Genomic DNA, 27,905 nt, shown 5'->3' on the forward strand with positions numbered 1-27,905 from the left:
GTGTGGAGAAATTAGTATGAAAAAATGAGAGTGTGTAGTATTACTCTTTTTACAATGTCTTATTTTAGTTGTCTCGAAATGTCAACTTGCAATCCAGGTCGAAAAATCCCCACGGTATGTTGCTCACATCAGAATTAATTAGTTCATTCAATTGGGTTAACTTGCACTCCAAAAAATAAAATAAAAAAGACTAACTTACTTATGGGACAAAGTTGCTAATGTAAGCGAATCACATATTGTCGTCAAGTTGATTGTCCAATAATCAAACTTCATTGTAGGCTATCGTCAAGGCGCCATTTTCAGCCTTTTGGTCAAGAATCTAGGCCCTGTTTGAAATCACCTCGCATCCCTTTCCCTCTCTCGACACATTCAGCTTTTGACAGAAAAAGTTGTTTTGCCCATCAGCCATAATGGGCAAGTCAACTAGTGAAGCTTATTCAAGAAGCTTCACTCATGCATTTTGCCCAATATAATGCTTCGCCTAATCATCATTTCAACAATCGTATACAGGAGTAAAATGAAAAAAATAAAAAATAAAAAATAAAAAATAAAGAGTAAAATGTATTTTTTTTACCCATTCTACCCCTAGCAAAAAATAAAATAAAATTGTAAATTGTAATCAGTTTTGTACAGGAGTAAAATAAGAAAAAAAAGCCTATCCTATCTTTAAAAAGTGGGCTGATTTTTTTTAATCCTATGCCAAAGACCTATCTTGTCAGAGTATACATAGAAAAATGGGGAAAAGGGGGTTAGGGAAAGGGATATCAAACCGGGCCTATAACATCATAACTGTTTGGATTAATTTTTTGTTTCATTTGTAGTTTCAATTTTATGTAGTTTATTGGCCGATTTGAGGTGTTTGTTGGGGTCTTCTACTCCCTCCATTTGTAATTTTATTTTACTGTAATGTAATGGTGATGTGACATGAGAAATTACTAGACAATTCACACATTTGTCAAAACTCCAAGAATATTACATGCCGAACAGGATAAAAACAAAATTTTGAATTACACACTAATCATCTTGTTCTTGATCCCTGATCCACTTTGTAGCCACCCATTTTACACCTCGAATTACGGGACAGCTTCCATGAAGCGACATCTGCCAAATAATTCAATTAATAATGACTATAAGAAGAAGCCAACAAACACAGCAGGTGCAATCCACCCAATTACGAATGTCAAGAACAGTGCTAAGGCCCTTGTAATGGAAAGCATTAAATTGTTCCCTCAAAAAGGAGATTTAAGACAGATTGGTTGTAGTGTGAAAATGATAATGAAGTTACTAACCGGATCAATGGTGGCATTTGGGAACAGTGAATAAAATAGAAGTCCATCCCCTTTGCGTGGCTTCACTTTCAAACCCGTACAGTCTTGGAAATCATAGCTTGCGTCCATGTTCAAGCCATTCTGCATAAAGAGAGAGGAATTAAATATAAATCAGGCATAGGATAATTGCCTAGATACATTTTGAACAAGTTCACAAACTCAAAGTGAGACGAAAACTTCATCCAACAAAAAGAAAAAAAGAAAAAAGAAAAGTAAGAACAAGTTACCTCAAATGGAAACATGGTTTCCCCTCCTTCAACATCAGACAAATACAACAAGAAAGAAGCAACCTGTATGAAGGTTAACTATACATGTCATCATTCTTCGGAACCGTTGACTCCTTAATAATTATTAACAATGAATTCAAATTTAAAAGATGCAAGATGTGATCAACACTCTACATATTCTATCCACACACACGTTCCTGTAGTTACAGTAAGAAAATTACAAAAGCAACTTTGCACCAGAACTATGCATGTCTAAAGTAACAAGCAATGCAGAAACACTGAAGAATGAAGATATGACAAGTCAAAAGCAGATGCATTTCATTGAGGCTCTCAAGTGTATGAGGCCACCATATATAAACTCACCGATCATCTACAAGGTGATAGCAAATTGAGATCATTGGAGATTAGTGTTGCTATTGTCATCACCAAAGCATAAACTTTGTGTCAAAATGACTGGTCAAGTGATAATAAATTCTAACAGAATACTTCTATCAATTTTTTGTTCCACCTATTTTCTCAAACTTTCTCAGAAGACAGTTACCTAAGATGATGCTGTATCACCACCTTAGCTATTATCCCAAATGCAATTGTCTCCCATACATATATATATTGTGAGCAAATAATGAAGGTAATCCATCAATGAACTTTTCTTTCCAATAAGACTTGAAACTATCAGTCTTAAGCATAATACGAGAAAGAAAAACATCTTGATATCATCTGTAACCAGACATAGAAAGGCATCTAAGATTATATATATATATATAACAATATGGGAATTTGTTTTTTATTTTTCCCCTGGTTCGTTTGGCCTAAATAAGATGGAGTTTAGATACGGATAGAGTAATGCTACTCTTCACATTCATTTATCATACTCATTTTACACCGGTCATTGGTTGATGTGACGTATTTTAAGTGGCTCTCCTTTTATTTTTTTAAATAGTTGATATGAAAAGCCACTTAAAATACACCACATCAGTCGGTGTGAAATGAATGTGAGGTGTAGCATCACTCATACGGATATATAACTAATAACTCTGTTGTGGGCATTTCATGATTGGAAGAAACTGGTTGGCATGGACAGCACAAGGAACATCATCCCACCATCTCATGTCTTTGTGTGTGCACATACAAGCAAACACGCTGTAAACCATATATTATTGGGAAAATAAGTTCCATGATAAGAAACAAACAATGACAACACGAAAAATTCAGCTCTTTTGCTTCAGACGTACCCTTTGGCTCTTCTGTGGGCCATATTCGGTAGGATTGAATGCGTCATAATGAGACTTATACAACTGCCCAACCTCATATCGCAAGATGTTGAATGCCTGAAACATGGTAATATCCTTAGACAACTCTAAAATTTCCCTGAAATAAAAGGTTAACTACTTCAATGAAGAAACAAGAAACACGGTTGAATAAAAGAACTCTTTACGCATGGAAACGTAAAACATTTCAAACATTTATGAATAAGATAAAAGCAGATATTAGCAAAAAAAAAACATAGAAGGTAATATCACGTTATTCAGCATTGGTGATTTCTAACAAGTTATTGATATGTTGTCTTGGACCATAACACTCCCTAGTGAAAAGGGCAAGAAAAAATTTCAGAAGATTCTCATTGTACAATGAATTCAGATATGTGCCACTTCTTATTCATGGACAAAGTCAAATTCATACACCACACAAAAAAAAAATGTCAATGTCTTCTTCTTGCCACTAACAGAAGGTAGACTAGAATCTGGAAATATGAAGGCAACTTGAGAAACTCTTTTTCTGTCTATAATGACGGGTGGAGAAGAGAGAGGGAGAAAGGGGAAGAGAAATATAATTGAGGCAACAGATCTAAATCTGCATTTTTGCTGAGGATCAATTTATTTGGAAGGTTCAGATAAAAAAACTTCAAGGTACAATGTGAGATCCATGTGTGAGCAAAGCAGCTGCAGCAGAGATCCGCAACTAAATTGCCACTAAATGCAGGGGAATATCAAGAAATCTTCTTCCCCATGCCAAAGAAAATAAAAGAGAAAAGGAAGAAAGGATAACCAAAAAAACAAGCTGATTGGAAGGAGATGCAGAAGGCAATTATACAGGTATTACCAACTGGTTTCCATCCTCCACTGCAACTCAAAGAAAGCCCAGTCAATCAACCAACCCCCCTCCCTCACTGCAGCAACAATTTTTCTACATCTTTAACTTTGTATTTACAGATAAACATAGCCATCTTTTCTATATAAAAAAGGCATTTCAGATCCATCAAATTGAAAACAGTTAGTCTTTTGGATATCATATAATCATAATTATACACTATATCTTTATCTGCTAACCAAGAGAGATAGAGATACTGGTGATGAAATACAGTGACAAGTACCTCTCCATGGTTCCTGGGAAGCATTGTCGCCCTTGCAATTTTTCCCTCAATCACATCCAAAATCCCAGTTTTGTCTTCCTCAGCACTAAGAAATACGCCAGAACTGTTTCACAGAAAGTGTAAGCTAACGGTAGAATGTCTCATCAACATTATCAATCTGCCCTTAAAATTGATCAAGATGCCCATAACCATGCTCATCAATTCTCACATACAATCAATACCACGAAAAATGTACACCAGGAAATAGCTTTAAGTGTACAGTTAAACAGCAGATAATAATAACGACAACAAAAACAACACAACAGGAGAAAGAAAAGGAAAGAAAGACGAAAAAGTTGCAATCGGCAATGATTCAATATTCAAGATTATGATGTTTCAAAATAATTACTTAGACGATTTTACATTCTTCTTCCATTTTATTCATTGGGGAAGAAGAGAGATAAAGTTGAAAAACATCATCTGATCAATTAAAGGGAAAGCAAAGGTTAGGACATCTACAATATCTAATATCTAATCTAATCTTTTTTCTTATATATATATATATATATATATATATATATATATATATTCGAATTGCGACAAGTGGCAGTTTAAAACGCTGACAAGTGTCCCTTTAAAGAAAACTAAAAAGGAAAAGTATCTACAATCTCATATATCATATATCTTATATAACATATAAAAGTGTCATTTTAAAATTTTGGAAAGTGGCGTTTTAGAGGCCCTAAAATTGTGACAAATGGCATGTTCAAATAAAACGGCACTTGCCAATTGTAAAAATTGAAAACGGCACCCTAATAAATAAATTTTCCTTTAAAAAGGAAAGAAAACCAAAAAGGAAAAGTATCTACAATATCATATTGAGGAATATAGAAAAAAAATTGAGGAAACAAATAAATACAAATCAATTGATGAATTTAGAAAAATTAACAAATTTAGTCCATCTAAAATTCTTCTTCCTCAAGATGGAAGACTTTTGTCCAAAGAGGTCTCAGATTTCATACTATCGTTTAAAAGAACTCCGAATATTTTCATTATAATTACATTTCAAAAATATTTTTGACAAAGCATTTTGGGAAAAAATTGTAGAAAATATTTTCATTCTGCTTTATGTTTGGATTCATTGGATCCTCACAAGGGACAAAGAAGTTCACTCATGTAGGCCAATAAAAGACTCAAGAACCAAAGCAAACCCAAGATAAGTCTCGTATTATTTTCTCCATCTCCAACCAAAGCCAGCGGCTACCGCCAACTCTCTTTGAAACAATACAATGACAATGTGTGGAGCTAAGAGAAATTTTGAACACTTTCCACCAATTAGCAATCTGAAATTGCATATGCAATTGCCTTTTAGGTCTGTGCTGCTGTTAAAAAAAAAAAAAGTGGCAAAATACTTCTCAACATCAATAATTAGTGGGAGAAGCCATGACAAGGTATTGGTTGGTTTCTTTTTGGGGTAATTACCTTTTCCCCCTATCAACTACCAGCCATTGTCAACATGCCCCCATGAATTGACACCTCGACCAAAAGAGAGCATCCAACTACCATCGTTACCCACTTTGCCCCCATCCGTCAGTCTAATTCATACAAAGACCAAAATGCCCTCTACAGTAATTAATAAAAAAATATTTAAATTAATATTTTTAAAAAAAAAAAACTGAAAAAAGGCGCCACCCTTAGATTAATTTTTGTTTTTGTTTTTTTTTTTAAAACAAAAAAATATATTAATTTTAATATTTTTTTATTAATTACTGTAGAGGGCATTTTGGTCTTTAAACAAAAATTAACACCCAAAAATGGAATATTCCATCCAAGTTAACGGAATCTTCTGACGGATGGGGGCAAAGTGGGTAACGATGGTAGTTGGATGCTCTCTTTTGGTCGAGGTGTCAGTTCATGGGGGCATGTTGACAATGGCTGGTAGTTGATGGGGGGAAAAGGTAATTACCCCTTTCTTTTTATATAGTTTATCCTAATAACAACTTCCTTAGGATAAACTATTTGCATTAAAAATATCCCTAAAAATTGCGATTAGTTTATTCATAGCAAGGGCAATAAATTTCTTTAGCTGACATCTCTATCTTATAAAGATACATATTTAAATAATTATGTAGGTACAATTTTTATGTTTGCGACTTTGCAATATATATAAGATTGTGTTGGTTTCACTAATTTCAATTTGATGAGATCATACCACTTCAAATTTTATTGTAATTAATAGTTGGTATTGTATTCTCCAGGAAATTATTACACTACAAACATTTTTAACTCTATTGCTTTTTCTAGTTGAGCTTTGGTCAATAGATTGGTGTCCTGGAATTTTTCCACATGACAAAGAAATCAAATTTATTTGATTTCTATTTGCTTTACAAGAAGAAAAGAAATATTACAAGTTTGAGACTAAGATGAAACTGCATCAAAAGATTTATAGATTCATGTTCTTTTCTGTGGTGACTATTCGTTCAAGCTTTTGCTAATTGGATACTTTGGAGTTGACCAATCATGTCTTCCTTTGAGATTTAGTGGAAGCCTTTTTTATCAAATGCGTCAATTAATATTTTTTTTATTCATATATTTGAATTTGCTTTGCTTGGTGCTTACATACCTATCTGAATATTCTAACTCATAAGACTTAATTTTATTTTATCATAGTCTAATTTTAAAGAAATTTAGATTGAAAAAGGTTGGTTATGAAGTAAAACACTTTTAAAAACAACTTGTGCACAAGTTACAAACTAGTAATATATAATAGCATGATTAGAGCACGTTTGGTACGTGAAATGACTATTCAATTAGGAAAATGAATAGATATTATAGCTATTACTGGGAATGGGAGAAGCTAGAATGGAATAGCTATTCCTATTCTTTAGTTTGGTTGTAAAACTGGAATAGAATATTGAATACATATTCCTTTGTTTGGTACAATGCAATACGCTGATGAATGGAATCATATTGCAACCAAATTTCCTAAAACATCCTTATAATACAATTATAATTTCCACTTTTAAGGACATTTTCTTCTTTATTTTTGAAACATAAATAGTTATGTGATAAAATTTGTACAATAGGAATTTAAGCAATTGCAATTGCAAAAACAAAATCTGTTTTTCTTTTTCATAATGCTATATTAGCATGAAATTGGAAAAAGAAATGAAGTCACATTTCAAATGTTTTGTTCATTGCACATAAGGACATATATATGTGCTAAATTTGTTGACTAGTAGAAAGTCTTGAAATCTTAGACATTTCAATTGCAAAAACATTTTCAAGGTCGGTGTCAAAAAACATTGTGGTTCCTATAGTTTCAAGTCCCTATTTTTCCCTTTGAATTTATATTGTTCCCTGTTTTCTTCCTCCTTTTGGCCAATTATTGATCTACTATTGATAATGAAAGATTGATGCAAAAAAAAAAAAATTGACATAGCAAAAGCTCTTAATTGAAAAGAGAAAATCATATAGAATGCTCAAGAATAGATCACATAATACTCAATAATAATAAAGACAAAATCACCAAAAGCTCACCAATCATCTTAACCATTCTAAAATAACATAGCACCGGTTTTGAATTAAAAATTTAAACATAAATGCAAACTAAAAATATCCAACTTTCAGCAATTACTCGAGCATCATTAATAATTCCATTATCTAGAATGCTGAAGAGTAGATCCATTAGTTCAGGCTGATAAACAATCAATCTTGATGCTTTGCGACACTCCTTAATGTTAAGACCAATTATTTTTTATAGCTCCTCATTAATTTTTGATATATTATCAAGTGCTACTGTCCCGGAAATTGCCTTGCTAAGATTATTTGATGCAGTAATCAAATTTGTTGCAAGTAGAGTTCCAACTTCTTTTATTGTGTGGGTGATATATTATATTCGCAACTTTAATATCTTTTCTTTTCTTTTCCAACCTAAAAGTCTTTCTCCTTCATTGTCATTGGTGGGCTTCTGCGTGCATGACACATCTTCATGAATCTCGTCCAACCCATCTTTCTCATTTTGCCCATACTGTTTTCATCCCTTTTTTCATGTTTTATCCCTTCATACATGTCAACGGGTGTTTGATCAAGGCCATGCTATTGGCAAAGATGATCAAACACCCGTTGACATGTATAAAGAGATACAACATGAAAAAGGGGATGAAAACAGTATGGGCAGAACAAGAAGATGGGTTGGATGAGATTCATGAAGATGTGTCATGCACGCAGATGCCACCAATGGCAATGAGGAGAAGGACTTCCAGGTCGGAAAAGAAGAAAATAAATGTCAAAGTAGCGAAGATAACATCACCCACACAACGAGAGAAGTTGGAAACCTGCTTGCAACGAATTTGATTACTGCATCAAATAATCTTAGCAAGGCAATTACCGGTACGGTAGCACTTGAGAATAGATAAAAAAAAATTAATGAGGTATAAAAAATAATTGGTCTTAACATTAAGGAGCATCACAAAGCATGGTATTATTAATGATGCTTGAGTAGTTGTTGAAAGTTGGATATTTTTAGTTTGCACTTATGTTTAAATTTTTAATTAAGAACTGGTGCTATGTTATTTTAGGACGGTTAAGATGTTTGGTGAGCTTTTGGTGATTGTCTTTGGGTAATTTTTTTTTTCTCCAATTAGGAGCTTTTGCTTTGTCATGCATGTTTTTTCTTTGCATCAATCTTTTATTATAAATGGTAGGGCTGTGATTGGTCAATAAGGGGAAGAAAAACAAGAAACAATATAAATTCAAAGGGAAAACTAGGACTTCAAACTATAGGAACCACAACGTATTTTTGACATAGACCTTGAAAATGTTTTTGCAATTGAAATGTTTAAGATTTCAAGAATTAGTACTAGTCGATGAATTTAGCGCATATATATGTCCTCACTTGCATTGAACATAGCATAGGAAATGCGACTTCATTCATTTTCCAATTTCATGCTAAACTAGCATTATGAAAAAGAATGAAAAAAAATTTGTTTGTGCGATTGCTTAAAATCCTACTCTAAAAATTTTGTCACATAATTGTTTATGTTTCAAAAATAAAGAAAAATGTCATTAAAAATGTAAATTATAATTGTCCTATAAGGGTGTTTTAAGAAATTTGGTTACAACATAATTTTATTCACCAGCGTATATCATCGTGCCAAACAAAAGAATACATATTCAGTATTCTATTCTAATGTTACAACCAAACTAAAGAACATGAATAGTTATTCCATTCTAGCTTCTTGTATTCCTGTAATAGATATTCATTTGTCTAATAGAATTGTTATTCCGCGTACCAAACGTGTTCTGAGACTAAAAAACTAACCAAACAATAGAATAGCTATTCTATAGGAATAATGATTTCATTCTAGGGTCTATTCCGCATATCAAACGTACCCTAAGAGAATCTCAACTCCAAGGTGATCACTACAACTGTGACAAGTGGCATAGTTAACATGCCAAGGATTTTCATAGGATGACTCAAATTATATGGGGAAATGGCAAATGGAAAGGCATATATTAAAAGATAATTAAGGGTATACTGATTATAAATGTGTACAATAATACTATTCAATAAAAACCCAACATTAAACTACGCTGTGTTACAGGTTCTACAAGTTAAGTATAGCATGTTATTGCAAGTTCAAAGCATAATCAAGACCATCCATAACATATAAAAATCGAAATAAAAAGCAATCATAATTTATGATTTATAAAAAGTATTTAATATAATATATAATAGCAGGGACTAAGACAGTGCAATTGCTTATAACATATAATAGATTTGTATTATAAAAGGAAAAAAAAAAGTTAACAAAAAAAAAGACATCATATTGTATCCACTTACAACATTATGATATTTTCTATTTGTACAGAATTTGAATGACAATAACCTACCAAGGGAAATTGGAAAAATAGTTGGCAAAGAATTTGTCTTTAAATTGCCGACGTCATGAATATAATTAGAGATATAGATGGGACTTGGGAGAATTACAATGTTTTTCAAGAATCTTTAAACCGGATGTTTCACATGAAGTTAGAATCCAAACCGTAAACAATTCATTGCATGTTTTTTTACCACATGATCAGGTTGGTAACATCTCCAATGCCATCATAATTCTAAATAACATTATAAATCCAATATTTTCATACATAATTGGATAAACCCGCCTCCAAATTACAAGGTCTGAGAGATTCAACTCTGCAATTTGGATGCACTCATAGTGATAGCAAACATTAATAATGCAAGTGCAGACATACCAAAAAAAAAAAATGAGGACACCATGAACAATCAACAAACAGAAGCAAAGCAAACCTTGACTCAATATTCTTCGATGATTGTTGGCTTACCTGTTCAAGATGTAGAATCAGATGATGATGATGATGACATGTAGCTCCAAACGCTTTACAAACGTCGGCAAGCTACTGAACACAATGTATCGAATTAGGAAATTGATATGAAAACTAACATGTTCTGCCCGAATAAGGAAGGACATGAAAACTCATATATAAAATCGACGTCGCGGCCATGGTATCATCACCCTCATCCTTTTTTCTTTTTTTTTTCTCATCCGTACTTTTGTCTGATGGGATCGTGAAACTCGAATCGGATCAAACGCTCTCTCGCACACGAACCCTAGACTGTAGAGCTCTCTCTATCTCCATTTTGCAGTAGTTCGTTCAGAAATCTCTCCCCACAAACCGACGTCGTTTTAGGTTCTCAGAGTATTTGTTTTCTCGCAGGTGTTTCATGGCCTTGGAAGGCACCGAGAGAGAAGGGCCCGAGACATTGATCCAAACGGAGTTGGCGAAATCCAAAAGGTAAACCCGAGGTGAGATTCTGTTCTTTCTTCGAGTCTTCCACGCTTTAAATTTTGGTCGTATACGAACAAATAAAGAAAAATCTCGTTGTTTACATAATTTCGGGCTCAAGAAGATTTATTTGATTCACTTTCGAACATTGATTTTTCGTCAAAATGGATCTAGAAAGATCCGCACGCCAATATCTCCTTTCGCTCTGAGACGGTTTAGGTTTGAGAGTGAAGAGAGAGACGAGAGCATCTTCATGACCCTATTTCTAATTTTCTATTGGTTTTTGCTTTTCTGGTAATTTCACACCGATTTCACGTTTTATTGTTTTCTGTTCCACTGTTGACTGTTGCTCTCTCTGAAAGCCTGTTGTTTACTTCCAAAACGATTCGTTTGGTTCGGTTCAATTTTTCCTTCTTGCACTATGAGCCACTTCGTTTTCCTTTCTCAATAGGAGGGGCTCAGATTAAAAAAATTAGAGACTCTAGTCTCCGTTACTCGCAAACAGTTGGCACGCATTTGGTCCGTTAGATGTAATGGAGGGATCAGATTTAAAAATCTGATAATCTCTGATTTTTAATCTGAATCTTCTGTATAAGCCTACTTTTGACTTAGGGAAATAATTTTTCTACATCATATTACTCTAAATCAATTCTATACCAAGACACATAGATTGTGGGATCTATGCATGTGGGTTCTATATGTGTGAGTCTTATATACATGAATTTCACACTCAATGCATCTTAGTGTAGAATTGATATAGAGTAATGTGATGGAGGAATAACAATACCCTTTAACTTATGAGTATTGGTTGTTGACTCGTCATGTCGGTCTTTTGATTAGCTTCGATGTGTGAGTCTATACCAAGACACATAGATTGTGGGATCTATGCATGTGGGTTCTATATGTGTGAGTCTTATATACATGAATTTCACACTCAATGCATCTTAGTGTAGAATTGATATAGAGTAATGTGATGGAGGAATAACAATACCCTTTAACTTATGAGTATTGGTTGTTGACTCGTCATGTCGGTCTTTTGATTAGCTTCAATAATACGACACCTTTAATGACACTTCCATTTAGCACCTTCTATGGGATGGGAATGATCTCTCCATTTCACTTGTAAGAAAATCAAACTAGGTAAGTAAAAAAAAGAATCAATCATTTTAGATCTAATTCGATTTCTTTCCAAATTTTGGGAATACCAACTATTTGTAGAATCTGAAACAAATCGTAGTAAAAGCAAAGGACTTGAAACATGTAGTAGAAAATTCAAGGTTTCAAAAAATGCAAGAATGATAAGTGTCTTATATATCTAGGCTTGGGTAGTTAGATTGAGCGGGAATACCTCGAGGCTTGGGTGTTCCCCAATTTTTTTTTAAAAAATACCTCTATACCTTTCAAAATCAATTTTTCACGGCCCAAAAAGTTTTCTTTTATAGTTTTATCCCCGCCTAAAATTCTAGGTCCGCCGTTACAGGAATCAACAATCAATCTCACTCGTTGCCAATTCCAATATCAGAGACTTCGAATTTCTGCATGCCTATTGTACTTAAAATATTAGATGCATAACCAATCAAATAGTAATCCAGCCAAGGCTCTGTTAAATTGAAGCAAATTGAACGTCTCAAACTCAAAGCTAAAGTATGGTATCAAAGACATCTCAATCAACCTTATAATATATAGTTTACGGTAAAATACTCTCCCTCTCTCAAACACACACACAAACACACAGAAGGAACATACCTTGTTCTGATTCCCTTTGTGCTCTCTTCTGTGTCTCCCGGCCGTAAAGCCAAGGTTGACGGTCGAAGACGCGGCTCTGCCATTTTTATTACGCCTTGGCATTGTTCTGGTGTTGCAAAATTAGGAAAATATACAGCCCGCGGCCTCCAGCTCAAAACCTATTGGAGTAAAACTACATGTGAAATATACAATTCAGAAAAAAAAAAAAAAAAAAAAAAAAACTTTCTAATCCAACAATTAAGTATGTTAACTCTCAATCAGAATCATGTGATTCACACTCATTAGGCAGATTTTGCTTCGAGCTTTGTTCCTATCCAATTGAAATATTTAAACAGTCACAAAAACCAAAACAAACAAATCTCAAAGAATTGCTTAAAAAACGAAACTATCGTACCTGAAAGGGAATTGAAGTAACAGAATCGTCTCCGGTCTCTCCAGGATTCAACAAACTGTACTCAGTTCCCTCGTTGACTGACTTGAGCCGTCTCGGTCTCTGCCTAGCACCAGAAATACCCTGCCGATGAAATTAAAAGAAAAAACAGTTAAATATTTTCCAAAAACACAGAGAAAAAGGAAAACGGTTTGGAATTTGGAATTTGAAGGAATCAACCTGAACGGTGAGGCGAGAAGAGGCGAAGAAGCCGGCGACTGCGAGGAAGAGCAAGAAGCATAAGAGGAAGACCGCCAGTAACCGTAGCTTCCTCGTCGTCAGGCTCCAATTCCCCTTCGCGGTTTTGCTTTTCATATCCACCCTGAGCTTGTTCAAAAATTCAAATACGCAACCTCTTGTTCTCTCTTAGATTCTCTTTGAGTTGAGTCTGTATTGCTTTCGTTTCGTTTGGGATGGGTCAGTGTCGGGCAGACAGTCAATTTAAAGGACTTGGGGGACACGGGGTTTCATCATGGAGACCGTACTACACGGCGAGAATTTTCTTTAACGGGTGGATTGAACTTTTATTCGATTTTCCGAATCGTGCAGGAATGGTATCTGTCTAGACAGCGTACAATTAATTGCATTTATGTCATTTTGGTACGTCACATGCATGTTAGAAATGAAATTCCCTGGATTATGCCTTGGTCCTAAAAGTTAGGTAGAAATATGATTCAGATGTCTAATTACGAAATGATTTAGAAATTTCTTTTAAATTGGGTTGAAAAAGTTTTTTTAATTTAATTTATAAAATTGTCATATGTTTCTTAACATGTAAGAAATACAAGACTTTTTAATTAACATGTAAACAACGAGTAATGCTATATATTCATCATTTTATCATTCTTTTATTCCAAAAGTTTATGACTTTTTAGAATCATCATTAAATTTGGAATGTATCATTATTGAATTTTGATATAATGATGATTTTAAAAGTCATATTAACTTTGGAAATAAAAATATGATAAAGTAATATGTAGCATTACTCATAAGAAGTACGTAATTTTTAATATAACTATTAAAATAGCATGTAAGAAAATTTTTAATTAACACGACAGAAAATTTCAAAAAAAAAAATAACAAGATAGAAGACATGATTTTTAATAGAATTATTAAAATAAATAGCATGTGATAATTAAATATTAAAAAATGGTCAGGATCGTAAATTAAAAAATCTGTATTATGTTAACTCAGGGTATATATTACTTTTCTTCCTAAAAAAAGCTCATCGCATTACTTTTTTTTTTTTTTGGAATAAGCGTATTAATTAAACACTAACCAAAGTTGTTTTAGGGTGAAAAAGGACTCTATTTGTTAATGTTATTTTACTTGAAAAAGTGTTTTTGATGCTATTGTACTATTGTCTATTACGATATAAATGCAAAAATAAATTTTAGTATTTTAAGTTATTTGTTAATATTTTTTAAATTTTAATTTTAAAAAAGTTATCTAATATTAGAAGAAAAATATGGCTAAATGTGTAGAAGATCAATTAGAAATAGTTATAACTTATCGTACAAAACTAGACCCCGCCGCTTAGGATCAAATCATCAAAATAAAAAGTTACTAAAAGGTAGAGAGGAGAGGGAGGGGAGAAGCCAAATGGAGGCAGAAGCGGATCTTGCCAGTTGCCACAATCCAAATCCACGAAAAGTTTCACTTTTCTGTCGGCCTGCCTTTGTTGAAGCACGAGTGGGATTAGACTGATTGGTGAGCATGTTGGAGGTAGACAGGTACTTCTTCCTTTTATATATATATACACTGAGGCCGATTCAATGGAGAAGTTTGGTGATTATTTATGTAATTAAATATTTATTTAAATAATGGTAAAAATTAATTGATGTGATATAAAATTTGAGAATATTTTATAAAAAATGAAAAAAAATTTGTTTTGTAGTAGATTTTTTTTTTATTTAAATAATAATAAAAAATTATTGATGTGATGTAAAAAGTATAAAAAAATTATAATATTTTTTATTTGATTTTTTTCGGAAAAGTAAAAAATGTGTTGAAAAATTTAGGAGTGCTTGCCAAACAGCTTCATTGGCAAGGCCAGAATTTTTGGACTTAAAGGCCAGAATTTGAGACGAGATTTTTTTATATTTATATATTAAATAATATAATTTATTTTAATTTTTGTATTATATTTTAATTTAAAATTATTCTTTATCTCCTTAAAGATTCAATGTTATATTGCTCATAGCAAATCTATATAAATTTTTTTTTCCTTTGAGTTTCAATTAATGATTTATTTTTCTCTTTTTTAAACTTTTTTATACATCCAAATGCATATTTCTAACGACATTTATAATAAAAAGACATTTGCAAATAAAGATACGATACATTACAACCTCAAGATATAACTCATTACCACTTTTGTCCAAGGGACAACTTTTACTCTTTTTTTTTTTTTGAAAAAAAAAGAAAACTCAAAAGCTAACTAGGGACCACCTTATATATTGAGATAGCAAAATATCATATCTCTTGTAAATAAAATGAATAATGATTCCCTTATAACTCTCACACAACTCTTAAATACATTGAGTGAGACCCACACGTGAAACCCATATAAATAAGTTTTACCCGATGTGTGTGTTGTGTAAAAATTGTATGGGACGGGTCGTAAGGAATCACTCTCCCTCTCAGCCCGTGCAAGCATCAGGAATGCACTCGAAATTGCGTGCAAGGGAACAGTTGCCACGTTGCTAAAGCAAGCCTGTGCCTTCGCTCTTTTAAAACACAAAAATTAAGCAGAACGACCACATCTTTTGGATAATCTAACTTCTAAGCTCATTAAGTGAACGGTATAAAACAAAGCACGTGGACACCAAGCTTGTACACATTACCAACTCAAATTGGGCCACGACGAAATGGTAGTCCCTCATTGGTGCCAGTTCTGTCCCATTGGCGAAAAAAATGCCCCGTCATATATGAAGCAACGAAATGTTTTTATATCCATTATTCCCCTCCACGTAAATAATACATGGTCTCTGAAAGACACACCACTAGTCCTCTAATCTAACCTTGTTCTTCCTATCTTTCTCCAAACTTAACCAAGATCGAACACAGAAATTAATTCAGAATATTACCTCTGCGGGCACCCATCATAGTCTTTAGTCAAATTCTGGAAATAAATGCTCAGGTTAAATGTGTATTGCTCTCTGATTCCCAGTTCAAGCCATGTCAAGCTTGGAAGCAGCAATGGTTCATGGATCGTTCACTACAACAGGACTTGGAAACCGAGTCAGGGGATTTACGTCAAGGCCTTGAGAGATGGGGAAACAAGCGGATTCCGTGGTCGGAATTGGGACCCTGGGTTGGAAATTGAGGTTCCTTTTGAACAAAGGCCGGTATGTTCACACACTAAAACTATGTAGTTTTATTTATTTATTTATTATTATTATTATTATTATTATTATAATTTTATATATATATCTATGAGCAATAACACTAAAACTATGTAATTGTTGTCGGGAAAAGAGTATATACCTGTTATAGAAACTGCTTCCCTCGTTGGTCTCTGGAAATCATCAAGCAGAGAAAACATCACTTTTCTGTAGAACTTTATGGCTGCACTAACCCCTTAAACCATCAAGCAAAAACCTGTAATACAACTTTCTGTAGAACACTTCACTTTTCATAAGTTCTCGCTAATCTCATGTTATATAAAAGAAGGGGATAAACGTGGATAATTTCAAAAGGATGATAGTGGGTGAAGCGGCTCTCATTGGCAGAGAAAATTTATTCAATAGATTCAGGCATATTATGTGTTGTTTGCCGATTCATATACTTGACAGTTATTTGCTTCTCTCATAGGTGAACGAGTACTCATCTCTAAAAGATGGAGCCCTATATTCGTGGGGTGAACTTCGTCCTGGGCCCTTTTTCCTTCGTCTTGGAGGCCTCTGGTTAGTAGCTTTCACAAGTCTAGGAGTGCCAATTGCAGCTGCAAGCTTTAATCCTTCAAGGGTAAGACCAAAATGAAGCCACCTCTTTTGTGTTTTAAGTACTAAACTTTTTCTCTTTTGGCCCGTTTGTGAATAAATATTACAAGAAATATTTCCTGAACAAGAGCAGAACACATATGAACCATCATAATTGATCTACAAGAAGACTCTCTCAAAAACCACAACCTCTTTATATTTAGAACAATACCTGATCTTTGCAAAATTACAGAGACAATTAATAAAATAGTTTCACACCAACACGGGCAGAATACCTGTAAAACCCAGCCAGGTATATTTTCATTGTTGAACAATCTTTCTTCTAGTATTTATTTTTACAATTCTTTATGTTCCAATCTTGCAGGAACCTCTAAGATTTGTGCTAGCAGCTGGAACAGGAACTCTGTTCCTTGTGTCATTAATTGTCTTAAGAATTTACCTGGTATCTTCTTCTTCTTCTTCGTGTTGGTCTTTTCATATCTGGAGTATGTGGGTTTAACTTTGGCAGCAAGCACTGACAGGAGAACTTTTTGAGAGAATAGTTACAAAGGCTACGTATTAAATGATAGATACAAAAACATTAGAATGGTCTGTTGCACTCTGACAACAATTAAAGAATTTCTCTGGAAGAGTTCACTATTTCAATTGTTTGTCTTTCACTTACCAATCAAGGACCTTGTGGCACTATAGACATGCACAACCTCAGGAGCACTCACAGGAATTGTTAACAGCTGTCAGGTTTAAATATGAAACATCATTCGCTAGTATTCTTATAACTGATAAACGATTTGAATAATGCATGTTGCAGGGATGGAGTTATGTTGGTGATAGACTTCTATCAGCAGTAATACCCTACGAAGAGAGTGGATGGTATGATGGGCAAATGTGGGTAAAGCCACCCGAGGTTAGCAACCTTTTTGTATCTATCTATCTATGTTTCTTTCTTTCTTGTGAGGAGACCAGGTGAATAATTAGCAACAGGCAAATACTGTGAATACCGTCTATTCCTTTTCTGCGTATTTGTAACAAAGATGTATTTCTGCTACCGAGTACTTAATTACAAACCTCAACCAGAGGGTGCCAGTAAAATAATAAAAAGTGGATTAGTTAACCTCTTAAGAGTACTTTGACCAAAAAATGCTAGAAGTTTTTAACCAAAAGGCAGTCTAGATAGATTTAATGCAAGACAAGATCTACAGAAGAGCCAAATAATCACATAATGCTGTGACGGGAGTGTTTAGATTTTGATTTTGCTCTGCTGAAGATGTATTACTATGGCTTAACATTAAAGCTCGGTAGTTCACAAGGTTGCTGCCATGTTTGTGTATGCGGATGCATCACGCATGTCCAGAATATCCTATTTGACGCGCAGGGTCATTAGAGATGCTGGATATTTTAGTATAGAACATCGCCATCCCTAGCAATCAGCAAAACATAAGTCTGAAACTTCAGAACTGTCGACAATGACTCATTAAGCTTCACAAGTATAAAAATCGTATAGAGCCAAGTAAGAGGGAATATTTACTATCAGAATAAACGAAATGCTTTAATGCAAGCAAATCCAGATAATTACATCTGTTGGTGTTAACTGCACTAGACCATTCCATTTTGCCACCTTGCTTCAATTAGTACAATCCGGATGGCAGCCAACAACTCAGGGAAGGATCCAAATGGCTGGTGTAAATCAGGTATATAATCTTAAACCAGCGTCTAAAAGAAAAAAACAAGTAAAATTTTAGTTAATTTTAAGACTTTCAACTATAGTTGTTCAAGAGACAACCATAAATTGAGCATTCTGGTTGATGACACAACAGAATGAGTACAGTAATAAGGTCATAAGTTGTTTTTCATTATGCTCAGCAGGCTCTTAAAGGTAACTATCGAAAACTAATAACTCCTTTTTTCTTACGTTGCAGATCCTGGCTCGTGATAGACTGTTGGGCTCTTACAAGGTATTAACCAATGCGAATGACTTTGCTAATCCTTGAGAAGTACAGCAACCAAAGTGGTATACCTGCATGAAACATCACACACACACACACACAGAGATGGACACCAATATAATTGTTGTAAGCATTGTGTTGGTGCGGTATGAACTACAGTTTATGATGCTTTTTAGTGGACTATGAAATTCATGCTGAAAATTAATGCCTCTAGGTTAAGCCAGTCATCAAAAGGCTGAAACAGACACTAGTAGGAACAGGGGTATTACTTGTTACAGCAGTTTTGCTATTCATCTTTGCTACACCAGTGGAGCATTTTCTTCAAACCACCTTTGGCACAAAAGGAAACCCATCAGACGTTCCAGCTTCAAAGATCAGCACAAAGCTTAATATAAGGTATAAATCCATTAATAGAGATTCTAATCATGCCATTAACAAAGCAGCTAATATACTCCTACTACGTCCTCACAAAGTCTTTTTTGTAAATCATGTAGAAAAGAGGAATTGCTTAAATTGCCTGCCGGGGTGATGGCTGATGACGATCTAGCAGCAGCAGCTGCTGAGGCTGCTGATGGAAGACCAGTGTATTGCAGAGATAGGTTTTATCGTGCATTAGCAGGTGGACAGTACTGCAAATGGGAGGATCTAGTCAAATAAAGGGAAAGAAGGAGGCACAAATCATAATAAATTTTAATATTATCATTCTGCCCTGTTATTTCTATTTACAAGATGTTAACATTTAAAGTTTTATCCCATTATTTAAGGAAACAATTTACATTGTTGGAAAGAATCAGAAGCATAACCATAGTGTTGAAGTAAATGGTGGAGAATATTTGGGATCACAAATATAAGCACTGCTGTGGGTAATAATACGGATCATTACATGTTCAACACACCTGTACATGTAATTCATTAATGGAAAAAAGACAACATAACCCAAGCTTTCAAAAAAGCCTCTCAGCTTTTTATGATAAGGAAAAGTACACAATAAATACAAGGAAGCAGCTAAGGCAAACCTAAATATATATAACAGGATTATTGTTCAACTACCGCTAAATTCTTCACACAGTAGCTTCCACCAGATTTGCAATGACCAGCTAGAATTTTTTTTTATTCTTCTCTCTTCAGTCTCCACATTAATAGCGATGATATTCCAAGAGATATGATCCCTTCTTTCAATGCCTGAGAACAGCTCCGAAAACAATTCATTTAGGAGTGAGCAGAAGAAGTCACTTTTACACCGCATACTACCAGACATCGCTGGACAGGAACATTCCTTGCACATTCAAGGAATCTTATCAGAAAATAGAAAGGCAAACAATTTCCTGGATATACCGTAAATATCATCTTCGATTCTTCATGAATACCAACACAGGATACAGGATGATAAACTATGCAGAAACCACTGCCAGTGCAACTTAGCTTTTTTTTTTTTTATGACCTTGACGAAATGAACAGTTACGCGAAATCAACAGCTAGAGCTATAGGAAAGGTTACTACTAGTATTGGTATAGGAAACGGCAACCCTTAGACCATTCCTTCCTAAATTCAGCAAAGGTTGGATGATTGACTCACAAAGAGTCATTACGCTACTTTACAATTGCATGAATCAAACGGGAACCATAAACTCAGTTTATAGCCTGAATAGTGTTGGCTTCCTTCCTGCTCTGCTTCATCCCCGGTCCTATAGCGCAAGTGGTAGTCTTAACATCCCCCCCACCCTAAACCAAACCAATGGGGGTAAAGATACTACCTGTTCACTTGCCCCCTTCATAGTTCCATTAGTGGGCAGGATGCCTAGAGGGCGACAACCCCCTTTTCAGACATGTCCTTGACAACCTGGCAGTTGTTCGGTCTCTGCTGTTGGAGCCAGAAGTGCTTGGTCACCGGTTTCCCTTTTCGTCAATTTAGATACGGATTACAAGCATTCTACCATTGCTGATAGCTGATCCCTTCATATTGTCAGAAAGTCCCTTCCAGTGATGTATGGATATTCTAAAAAGTTGTTCTTCAATGGTACCAACTCCGAAGGGTCATCTTTGTTAACCCTAATAGCAGGATAAGAGATTTTTTCTTTTGCATAAATAGCTGCCAGTGCAACTTAGCTTTCTGAAGATCTTGTGTAATTGAATATGAATCCTAAATCAACAGGGTCCTTTCACCTCAGAAATGAAGCATTTATAGAGTCAGAAACCTGCGTAGTATCCATCCTAAACAATTTTCTTGCACCAACTGAGAATTCTAAACAGCTTTCCTTCAAAAACATCCCTGATTGTTTGTTGCCTTCTTTTTGAATCTTCAAGATCTAGAGTTCTATAGGCAAGAGCAAGTAAATACATTGCTGGATGGAGCCTCCTGCACATATATAAATGAAATGCAGTAAGAGTGCACTTCCAAAATCCCAGTATCTTTGACTCGTGTTACCTAAATTTGATGCATCAACTTCTCCAAATCAATTGAGTACCTATAAGGTATGCATCCATTACAAAGAGTCATAGCCTCTCTTTTTTTCTTCTTTTTTTTTTTTGTGTGTGTGTGTGTTATTTGGTTTGAGCATATAGTTCACATTAACTTCCATAGCATTTGATTCTAATTCATTATATACCATATTCTTCATTATTAATTTTACCTTCCTTGTATCCTATATTCTTCATTATTAATTATTCTCTGCCAAAGATATCCCAAGTTCTATAGTTATCAATTATGAAAGTTGAGAAGGGTAACATAAATTAGGATGGGGATGACCTTATTATTTTTAGGTCAACATAAATTAAAGAGGTTTCGAGTCTAAAAAATGGCTTGTAACAAAGGCAGCTTCAATTAAAAGAACACCCCCCCCCCCCCCCCCCAAAAAAAAAAAAAACTGAAATTTGAAGAATATCTGAAGAAAAATAAGAAGATTCAATTTCATTTCTCAAGCCATGTCCCAACTTGCCATATTCTTTAACACTAAGATTTACTGATTCTATACATTTGGCTATTATTCTATCAAAGTCGAAGTTGATTCCAAACAAGTTTAGAAGCAAAATATCCGTCCTAGACTATTTAGTGGTCAATCACACAACAAATGGAAACAGCTCAAGCAGTTGCTAAGGCTACGTGTTATGAACTTACTTGTCAAATTCTTCACTTGCATCAAAGCCATCCCAATACCTTTGTGATGGGACAGTCCGACCTCTCTTATCTCTGCCAAATGTTTCAACATACCAACCACCAATGTCATGCATGCCACATCGAGGCTCGAACAGCCAAAATCTGTTGAAGTAGGTTCAGAAGATCAAGGAGTACAACGTAGGATTTCTATGAAGAGATTTCATATGGTTAGTGCAAGAGACATAGTAAGACATGACATTTACAAATATTGATTTTGTTGATTGCATACAGATATCAAAACCTTAACTTGAGAACAATTAGTAGTTTGTATTCCTTTGGGTATCATCTTCAATGTCTTATGCACCCCTAAATCCTAAACACGAAAGAAGGAAGATTTAGATCATTTCAGGAAGGCATTATTCAACTAACCTTGGTGGGCATTTAACTATTTACCAAAGTGGCTGCTCATAAAACACAGGTAAAAAAATGAAACACAGCCCAAATCAAATTCACCACATTGGCCAATAAACTCGATTAATTTTTTATTTTTTATTTTAAAAAAAAGTATATTCAAAAAAGCACAGTGGGGCGTAACCCAAAGTACATAGGATGTATACTGGAAACCCCTAATCCATAGAGAAAGAAGAAAACAAATAAAAAATCAGAAAAAGTACAGTCAGACATAGTAGTCAACGTCACTCTCCACGTAGACAAGGTTTGTAGCACTAATGCTTTTGGGTTTCAACAAAATCTGGAGAAACATATGTAGACTAAAAATCTCACCAAGTTTTTGGCTGGTGACATCAAACCTTAAGAAAATGAACAAATAATAAGGAACATAGGAAGCTCACTAAGTTTTCGGCCGGTGACATCAAACCTTAAAAAAATGAACATATAATAAGGAAAAAAGGACAACTACGCATGACCAAAATCACATGATGCTCTTTGACTGCGGACCGAACCCAATGACAGGAACCGAAACTTATTTACAAGCAAAATATTAAAGATTATCAGTGAAACCTATTAGAACAAAAGCTCACAGCCATAAAAACATAAAGGGATTGGGAGCAAAGCAAATTTAGTTTTTCCAGCTACAATAATTGGGGTGAGAGATAAATTGGTTTGAGAAGTGAAATAGTTATAACTTGTCCATTATTAGGATTTAAGAAATTCCATAGCTGTCACAGCTTACTTGCTCGGGGGTAAACGGGCTCTACTGCATCTACACTCACAAACAGAAACTTCTTCTTGCACACAATACCAGTGCATGTGCTTCACCTAAAAAAAAAAGATGAAAAAATAAATCAAAATATATTACAAACGCAGGCTGTATATTGCACCAATTTATCCAAAATAGAGCTCATCTGGCACTTTAGAATTACAATCATACAAACAGGCATGGAGATCACTTGAGGCAATCACCTATGGTTAACTCCAAATAGAGCTCCAAAAAGTTCTTAACCCATGAATTATCTTAATGTAAATGGGAACTTACGCAAGAGGCCTGGAGGTGGCCCTAGTATGAGGGACAACTAAACATCAGTCAGGCAAATGCGGTGGATAAGATGTACACCAATGCGAAAACATTTTCCTGGCATAAACGAACCCCACTAAAAATAAAAGAGGCACTCAAATCAACACCGATGCTGGAAAAGTACGTAAAAACAAGAGTAATACAAAGGATGTTATGCATGGTCCTCAAATTTCATAGCATTTTTTTCAATCAAAAGCTATAAAGGAACAAAAAGTTTATCCAATCATGCCTGCCACAACAAAAAGCTTTTGTTCAGGTAATCTTCTCAACTGTTTGCAAATGGTTCTTGGCACGGGGCATCATGCAATTTAGCCAATCAAAAGAAGGTGCATCGTACAATGATATGCATCCACAGATGCAAGAAGCAACTATATCAAAAAATTAGTACCTTCAGTGATAGTACATCAGTATAGAAAGTATGCAAGGTCATTGGACACCCCTAGCATTTTTTCCACCAGAGGTTAAAAGGAAACCAAGAGATGGTTCTCGTTGTCAACGATACCAATTCAGTTGTAGGCTAATCATTTTCAATCAGTTGGAAATGATTTACTATATGTCTTATGCGGCATTTGCAACAAAGCACTATCATGTAGGGACTATGATATGCCTTTGGTCTGATAGAATATGAAACAGCAACAAGGGAGAATTGCAATAATATCAAATAAAAGACTAAAACTTGGCAAGGATGAAAAGTTAAAAAAACATAATAACTGAAGGGAACCAGTTTTACAAACCAGCAATGTTCTGTGCTTAATAATCACATGGGTGTTTGTACCATTGCTATCATAAACAAAGCAAGACCCTTCTTCTGGGCTAGTCCCCAGTCCAATTATAGTTCCCAGCGGAATCTTTGATCCAACTGCACCAGTAGAAAACTGATCTGTGGAGAACTCATCGCTAGTAGGCATGGATGGATCTTCATGTGAGCTAAGAAATACATGTATCTGATCTTGAGCATCTTCATTCTGTAAATCGTCGCAATGGCTTTTAGGAGGCACTCTAGTGGCCACAGCAACCACCCTTCTAGATACATGCAACTCTAGATCTTTATATGCATCTGAAGTGTGCTCGATAAAATTCCTAGATTGCATCAGAGGAGTTCCAAAATCATCCATGCTTTCAGAGCTCATGTGGATGCCCATATTCTGAAAGGTAGGACAGATGCCTGAATCTATAGATGCAAACGAAGTTAATTTTTCATTGCTGGCAAAAGATATTTCAGGAATCCTATTGACCAAGCAGACCATCCCAAACAGATCACGCCCTGAAACCAAGTGCAAAACCTCAGGAGTTTCATAGACAGACCTCTCCTCAGCTTCAAAGCGGTCAGGAAGAAGATCCATTGACTCAATTATTGGGCCATAGAACGCTGCATGTATGGCTGAATAAAAATCCCTTTCAAGCACATCAAAATAGCCTGTTCCAACAACCACCTTCTTCTCTGACACTATATCGTTTATAGCATATCTATACCACTTTAACCATTCAACAACTTCCATCTGCTTAAATGTTGTTATATGGGATCTATATGTTGATAACCTTGATCCTTGTCCAGAATGTTTCTGCAAAAGCCTTCTCTGCCATAACAGATACCTGTCATAATGGACCCTCTTCTCAGAATCTGAAAGAATCTGCAATCCATTTTAATTATTCTGTGAGGTCAGAATACCCTGTAATGTCAAAGCATGCCATAAAAACTGAACATTACCATTACCGACTATAAATGCACATTCCAGCATATATAACAGTTCAGTTTAGAAGTTCATCTAGCAAACACAGACTCCTACTGACAATACCATTACCCACAGTCACAGAAATGCGTACATGACCGTATAAACATATTATCAGCATGAAAAGATATTCCAGCTTGAAACTCATTCAACTATATCAGTTCAATTTACTATTATACTCAGATACTACAAGCCAATAGAGGACAGAAGATCAGATATTCAACTTAGCCCTTCCAATTCATTCCCTTTCATCATGTCAAAAGATTGGATTTAAGCTCCTTACAAGGCCAACCTAATCACAAGCAAAGCACTTCGTACCTATTATCAGTACTCAATAAAAATTCAATTTCCAAATCAATAGACTACGAAGCCAAAACAATTCGATGATTCGATCTACTCTAGAAACTCAAATTCAGCTAAAAATCACAGACTAACTCGAAAAACAAACACATTCAACAATACATTTATGATAGAAAACCAGATTAGATTAGTAGAGCTGAGAGCACAGCACCTCATAGGCCGCAAGGATTTGCACGAACCGCTGAGAAGCAGCCAAATCGTTCTTCGACTCGGCAAGGTCCGGGTGAGTTTCTTTAGCCAATTTGCGAAAAGAAGCTTTGATTTCGGCGAACGAGCTGGTCTCCGAAACTCCTAAGAGATCGTACGCGTTCTCACCCGGGAACTCGGTCCGAGACGACTCAGTGCCATTGCTGAACCACCGAGTTCCACGACTCGGAAACAAGCACTTAATTTTGCTGTGATTTAGTTGAGCTGAGATTTGAGAAATACGCCGGCGGAGATAGTGTCCGGCTAGAGAAGCCATTTTTTTTTTTTTTTTTTTGGTTTTTGGTATTGCATTGGTCCCTTTGGAATATGGAATGATGCAGTCCGGAGTCTGACGTGGCGACAAACAGTGAATGTTGGATAGATGGCGGAAGATTTTTTTTCGTTGATCGGGTCCGATACATTTTAAGGAAAATTGCACCATTTGATTTATGGGGTTGGATTAAATTACATATTGCTCCCTTTGTTATGAAAATTAATAGTCCTTGTGGTTAGTAATAATTACAAATCGATTCCTGAAGTTAAATTATGTTAAAAATTTTAACAGATTCTGTCAAGAAAAATGTTATTTGCATTTCAGGTGCACAACAGGCGTACAACACCCCCTCACATGGGAGTGAGCCCCACACCTGAAGTGCAAATAACAAGCCTCTTCTGTCAAATGTCACGTCGGCACCACGTGTCGCCAATAAGATGGTGACAAATGTCTATCTTAATAAAAAAAATATAAATTTATTAAAAAATATATAAATAAATATAAATTTATTAAAAAATATATAAATATACTTATTTTTTAAAAAAATAAAAAAAGAAAAAAGGAAAGGCAGCCACCCCCTTATCCCCCGCCAATGGGGGTGGCCACCTAGTAGATCTAAAGGTGGCTAGAAGGCCACCCCCAGGCCATTGGGGGTGGCGTGCCGCCACCCTCGACGGCCACCCCTTGCTTTTTTGGTTTTTTTTTTTTGTTTTTTTTTTTATTTTTTTTTTTTAATTTTATTTTTATTTTTATTAAAAAAATAAGTTTATTTTTTTATTTTTTATTCAGATGAACACGTGTCGCATTTTGATTGGTCTGACGTGGCGCTGACGTGACATTTAACAGAATCTGTCAAAAAATTTAACAGAATTTAACGCCAGGGATTGATTTGTAATTATTGCTTACCACAAGGACCTCCCATGAACTTTTTAAACCATAGGGAGTGAAAAATAATTATGACATACTACAGGAACCAATGGTGCAATTATCCCATTTACAAATCGCTTCCTGGAGTCAAATTCCGTAAAAAATTTAACAAATTATGTTATGTACCACGTCAACGCCAATAAAATGATGATACATGTCGATCATAATAAAAAAAATATAAATAAATAAAACTGAAAAAGTTATTTATTTTTTTAAAAAAATAAAAATAAGAAAATGGTAGTTGTCTGCTAGACAACCACCCCCAAAGGTGGCCGAGGGTGTCACATAGCCACCTCTAGAGGCTATAGGCCACCCCCAAAGGCAAATCCTTAGGGGCTGGGGGTGGTCGCGCGCCACCCCCAGCCACCTCTAAGGGTGGCACACAGCCTCCACCAAGGGCTGGGGGTAGCTGCCTAACCCGCAGCCACCTATTTTTTATTTTCAATTTCTTTTTTTTTATTAAAAATAATAATAATAATAATTTTTTAAGTTTTATTTATTTATATTTTTAATATATTTGTAATTTTTTATTACGATTGACACGTGTAGCTTTTTTATTGGCGCGGAAGTGGCGCCTAACGGAATCTGTCAAAACTCCAGGGAGCATTTGTAAATTAAGCCAACCACATGGATCTCTAAATTAATTTTAATACTGGATGAAACGATTTGTAATTTAGGCCAACCACAGAATTGATAATGTAATTTTTCTTACATTTTATTTGAACTCATCATTTGAAATAAACCGCCCGAATTATGTTAACATATACTTGAAAATAAAAATAAAAATACATACTCCCCTCAAATTATCATCCAACCAATCCAATAAAAGAAAAGGTCAAAACAAGCACTTACACGCACACTATTTCCATGGCAGGAGACAAGGAGGCATTTACATCCCATGAAGGCAGAACCATTGCACCGTATCTATACAATATTTAGGGGTAATTACATTTTCCCCCCATGAATTACCGGCCTGTGTCATTTTGCTCCCACGAACTACCACTTCGACCAAAAGAGAGCATC

The 27,905-nt window shown here is 35.0% G+C and overlaps 3 protein-coding genes across 4 annotated transcripts; 1 reads left to right on the forward strand and 2 right to left on the reverse strand.

The window, feature by feature from the left end:
- Window positions 1–856: 856 nt before the first annotated feature.
- LOC133863808 (probable prolyl 4-hydroxylase 9) lies at window positions 857–13,405 on the reverse strand. The gene is made up of 8 exons (XM_062299909.1): window positions 13,072–13,405; window positions 12,856–12,975; window positions 12,462–12,619; window positions 3,927–4,029; window positions 2,788–2,883; window positions 1,556–1,618; window positions 1,290–1,409; window positions 857–1,101 (listed from the first exon to the last, which is right to left on the reverse strand). The coding sequence occupies exons 1-8, from the start codon at window positions 13,204–13,206 to the stop codon at window positions 1,015–1,017; spliced, it is 882 nt and encodes a 293-aa protein (XP_062155893.1). The 5' UTR covers window positions 13,207–13,405; the 3' UTR covers window positions 857–1,014.
- A 2,417-nt stretch (window positions 13,406–15,822) lies between these two features.
- Window positions 15,823–19,568, forward strand: LOC133862983 (protein CONSERVED IN THE GREEN LINEAGE AND DIATOMS 27, chloroplastic-like). Its single transcript, XM_062298934.1, has 7 exons — window positions 15,823–16,241; window positions 16,708–16,860; window positions 17,200–17,277; window positions 17,644–17,739; window positions 18,752–18,787; window positions 18,993–19,174; window positions 19,273–19,568. Exons 1-7 carry the CDS (start codon window positions 16,026–16,028, stop codon window positions 19,433–19,435), a joined length of 924 nt encoding a protein of 307 aa, XP_062154918.1. The 5' UTR covers window positions 15,823–16,025; the 3' UTR covers window positions 19,436–19,568.
- Window positions 19,569–20,325: 757 nt separating this feature from the next.
- LOC133862981 (uncharacterized) lies at window positions 20,326–26,038 on the reverse strand. Of its 2 annotated transcripts, XM_062298932.1 has the most exons (5): window positions 25,647–26,031; window positions 24,140–25,036; window positions 23,064–23,149; window positions 21,893–22,033; window positions 20,326–21,133 (listed from the first exon to the last, which is right to left on the reverse strand). In XM_062298932.1, exons 1-5 carry the CDS (start codon window positions 25,956–25,958, stop codon window positions 20,989–20,991), a joined length of 1,581 nt encoding a protein of 526 aa, XP_062154916.1. In that variant the 5' UTR covers window positions 25,959–26,031; the 3' UTR covers window positions 20,326–20,988. The 2 variants fall into 2 exon arrangements, with proteins under 2 accessions (XP_062154916.1, XP_062154917.1); XM_062298933.1 differs by lacking the exon at window positions 20,326–21,133 and having other exon boundaries at window positions 21,893–22,078; window positions 25,647–26,038.
- Window positions 26,039–27,905: the final 1,867 nt, after the last annotated feature.

Source organism: Alnus glutinosa, chromosome 3 (genome assembly GCF_958979055.1).
Source record: "Alnus glutinosa chromosome 3, dhAlnGlut1.1, whole genome shotgun sequence".
NCBI lineage: Eukaryota > Viridiplantae > Streptophyta > Magnoliopsida > Fagales > Betulaceae > Alnus > Alnus glutinosa.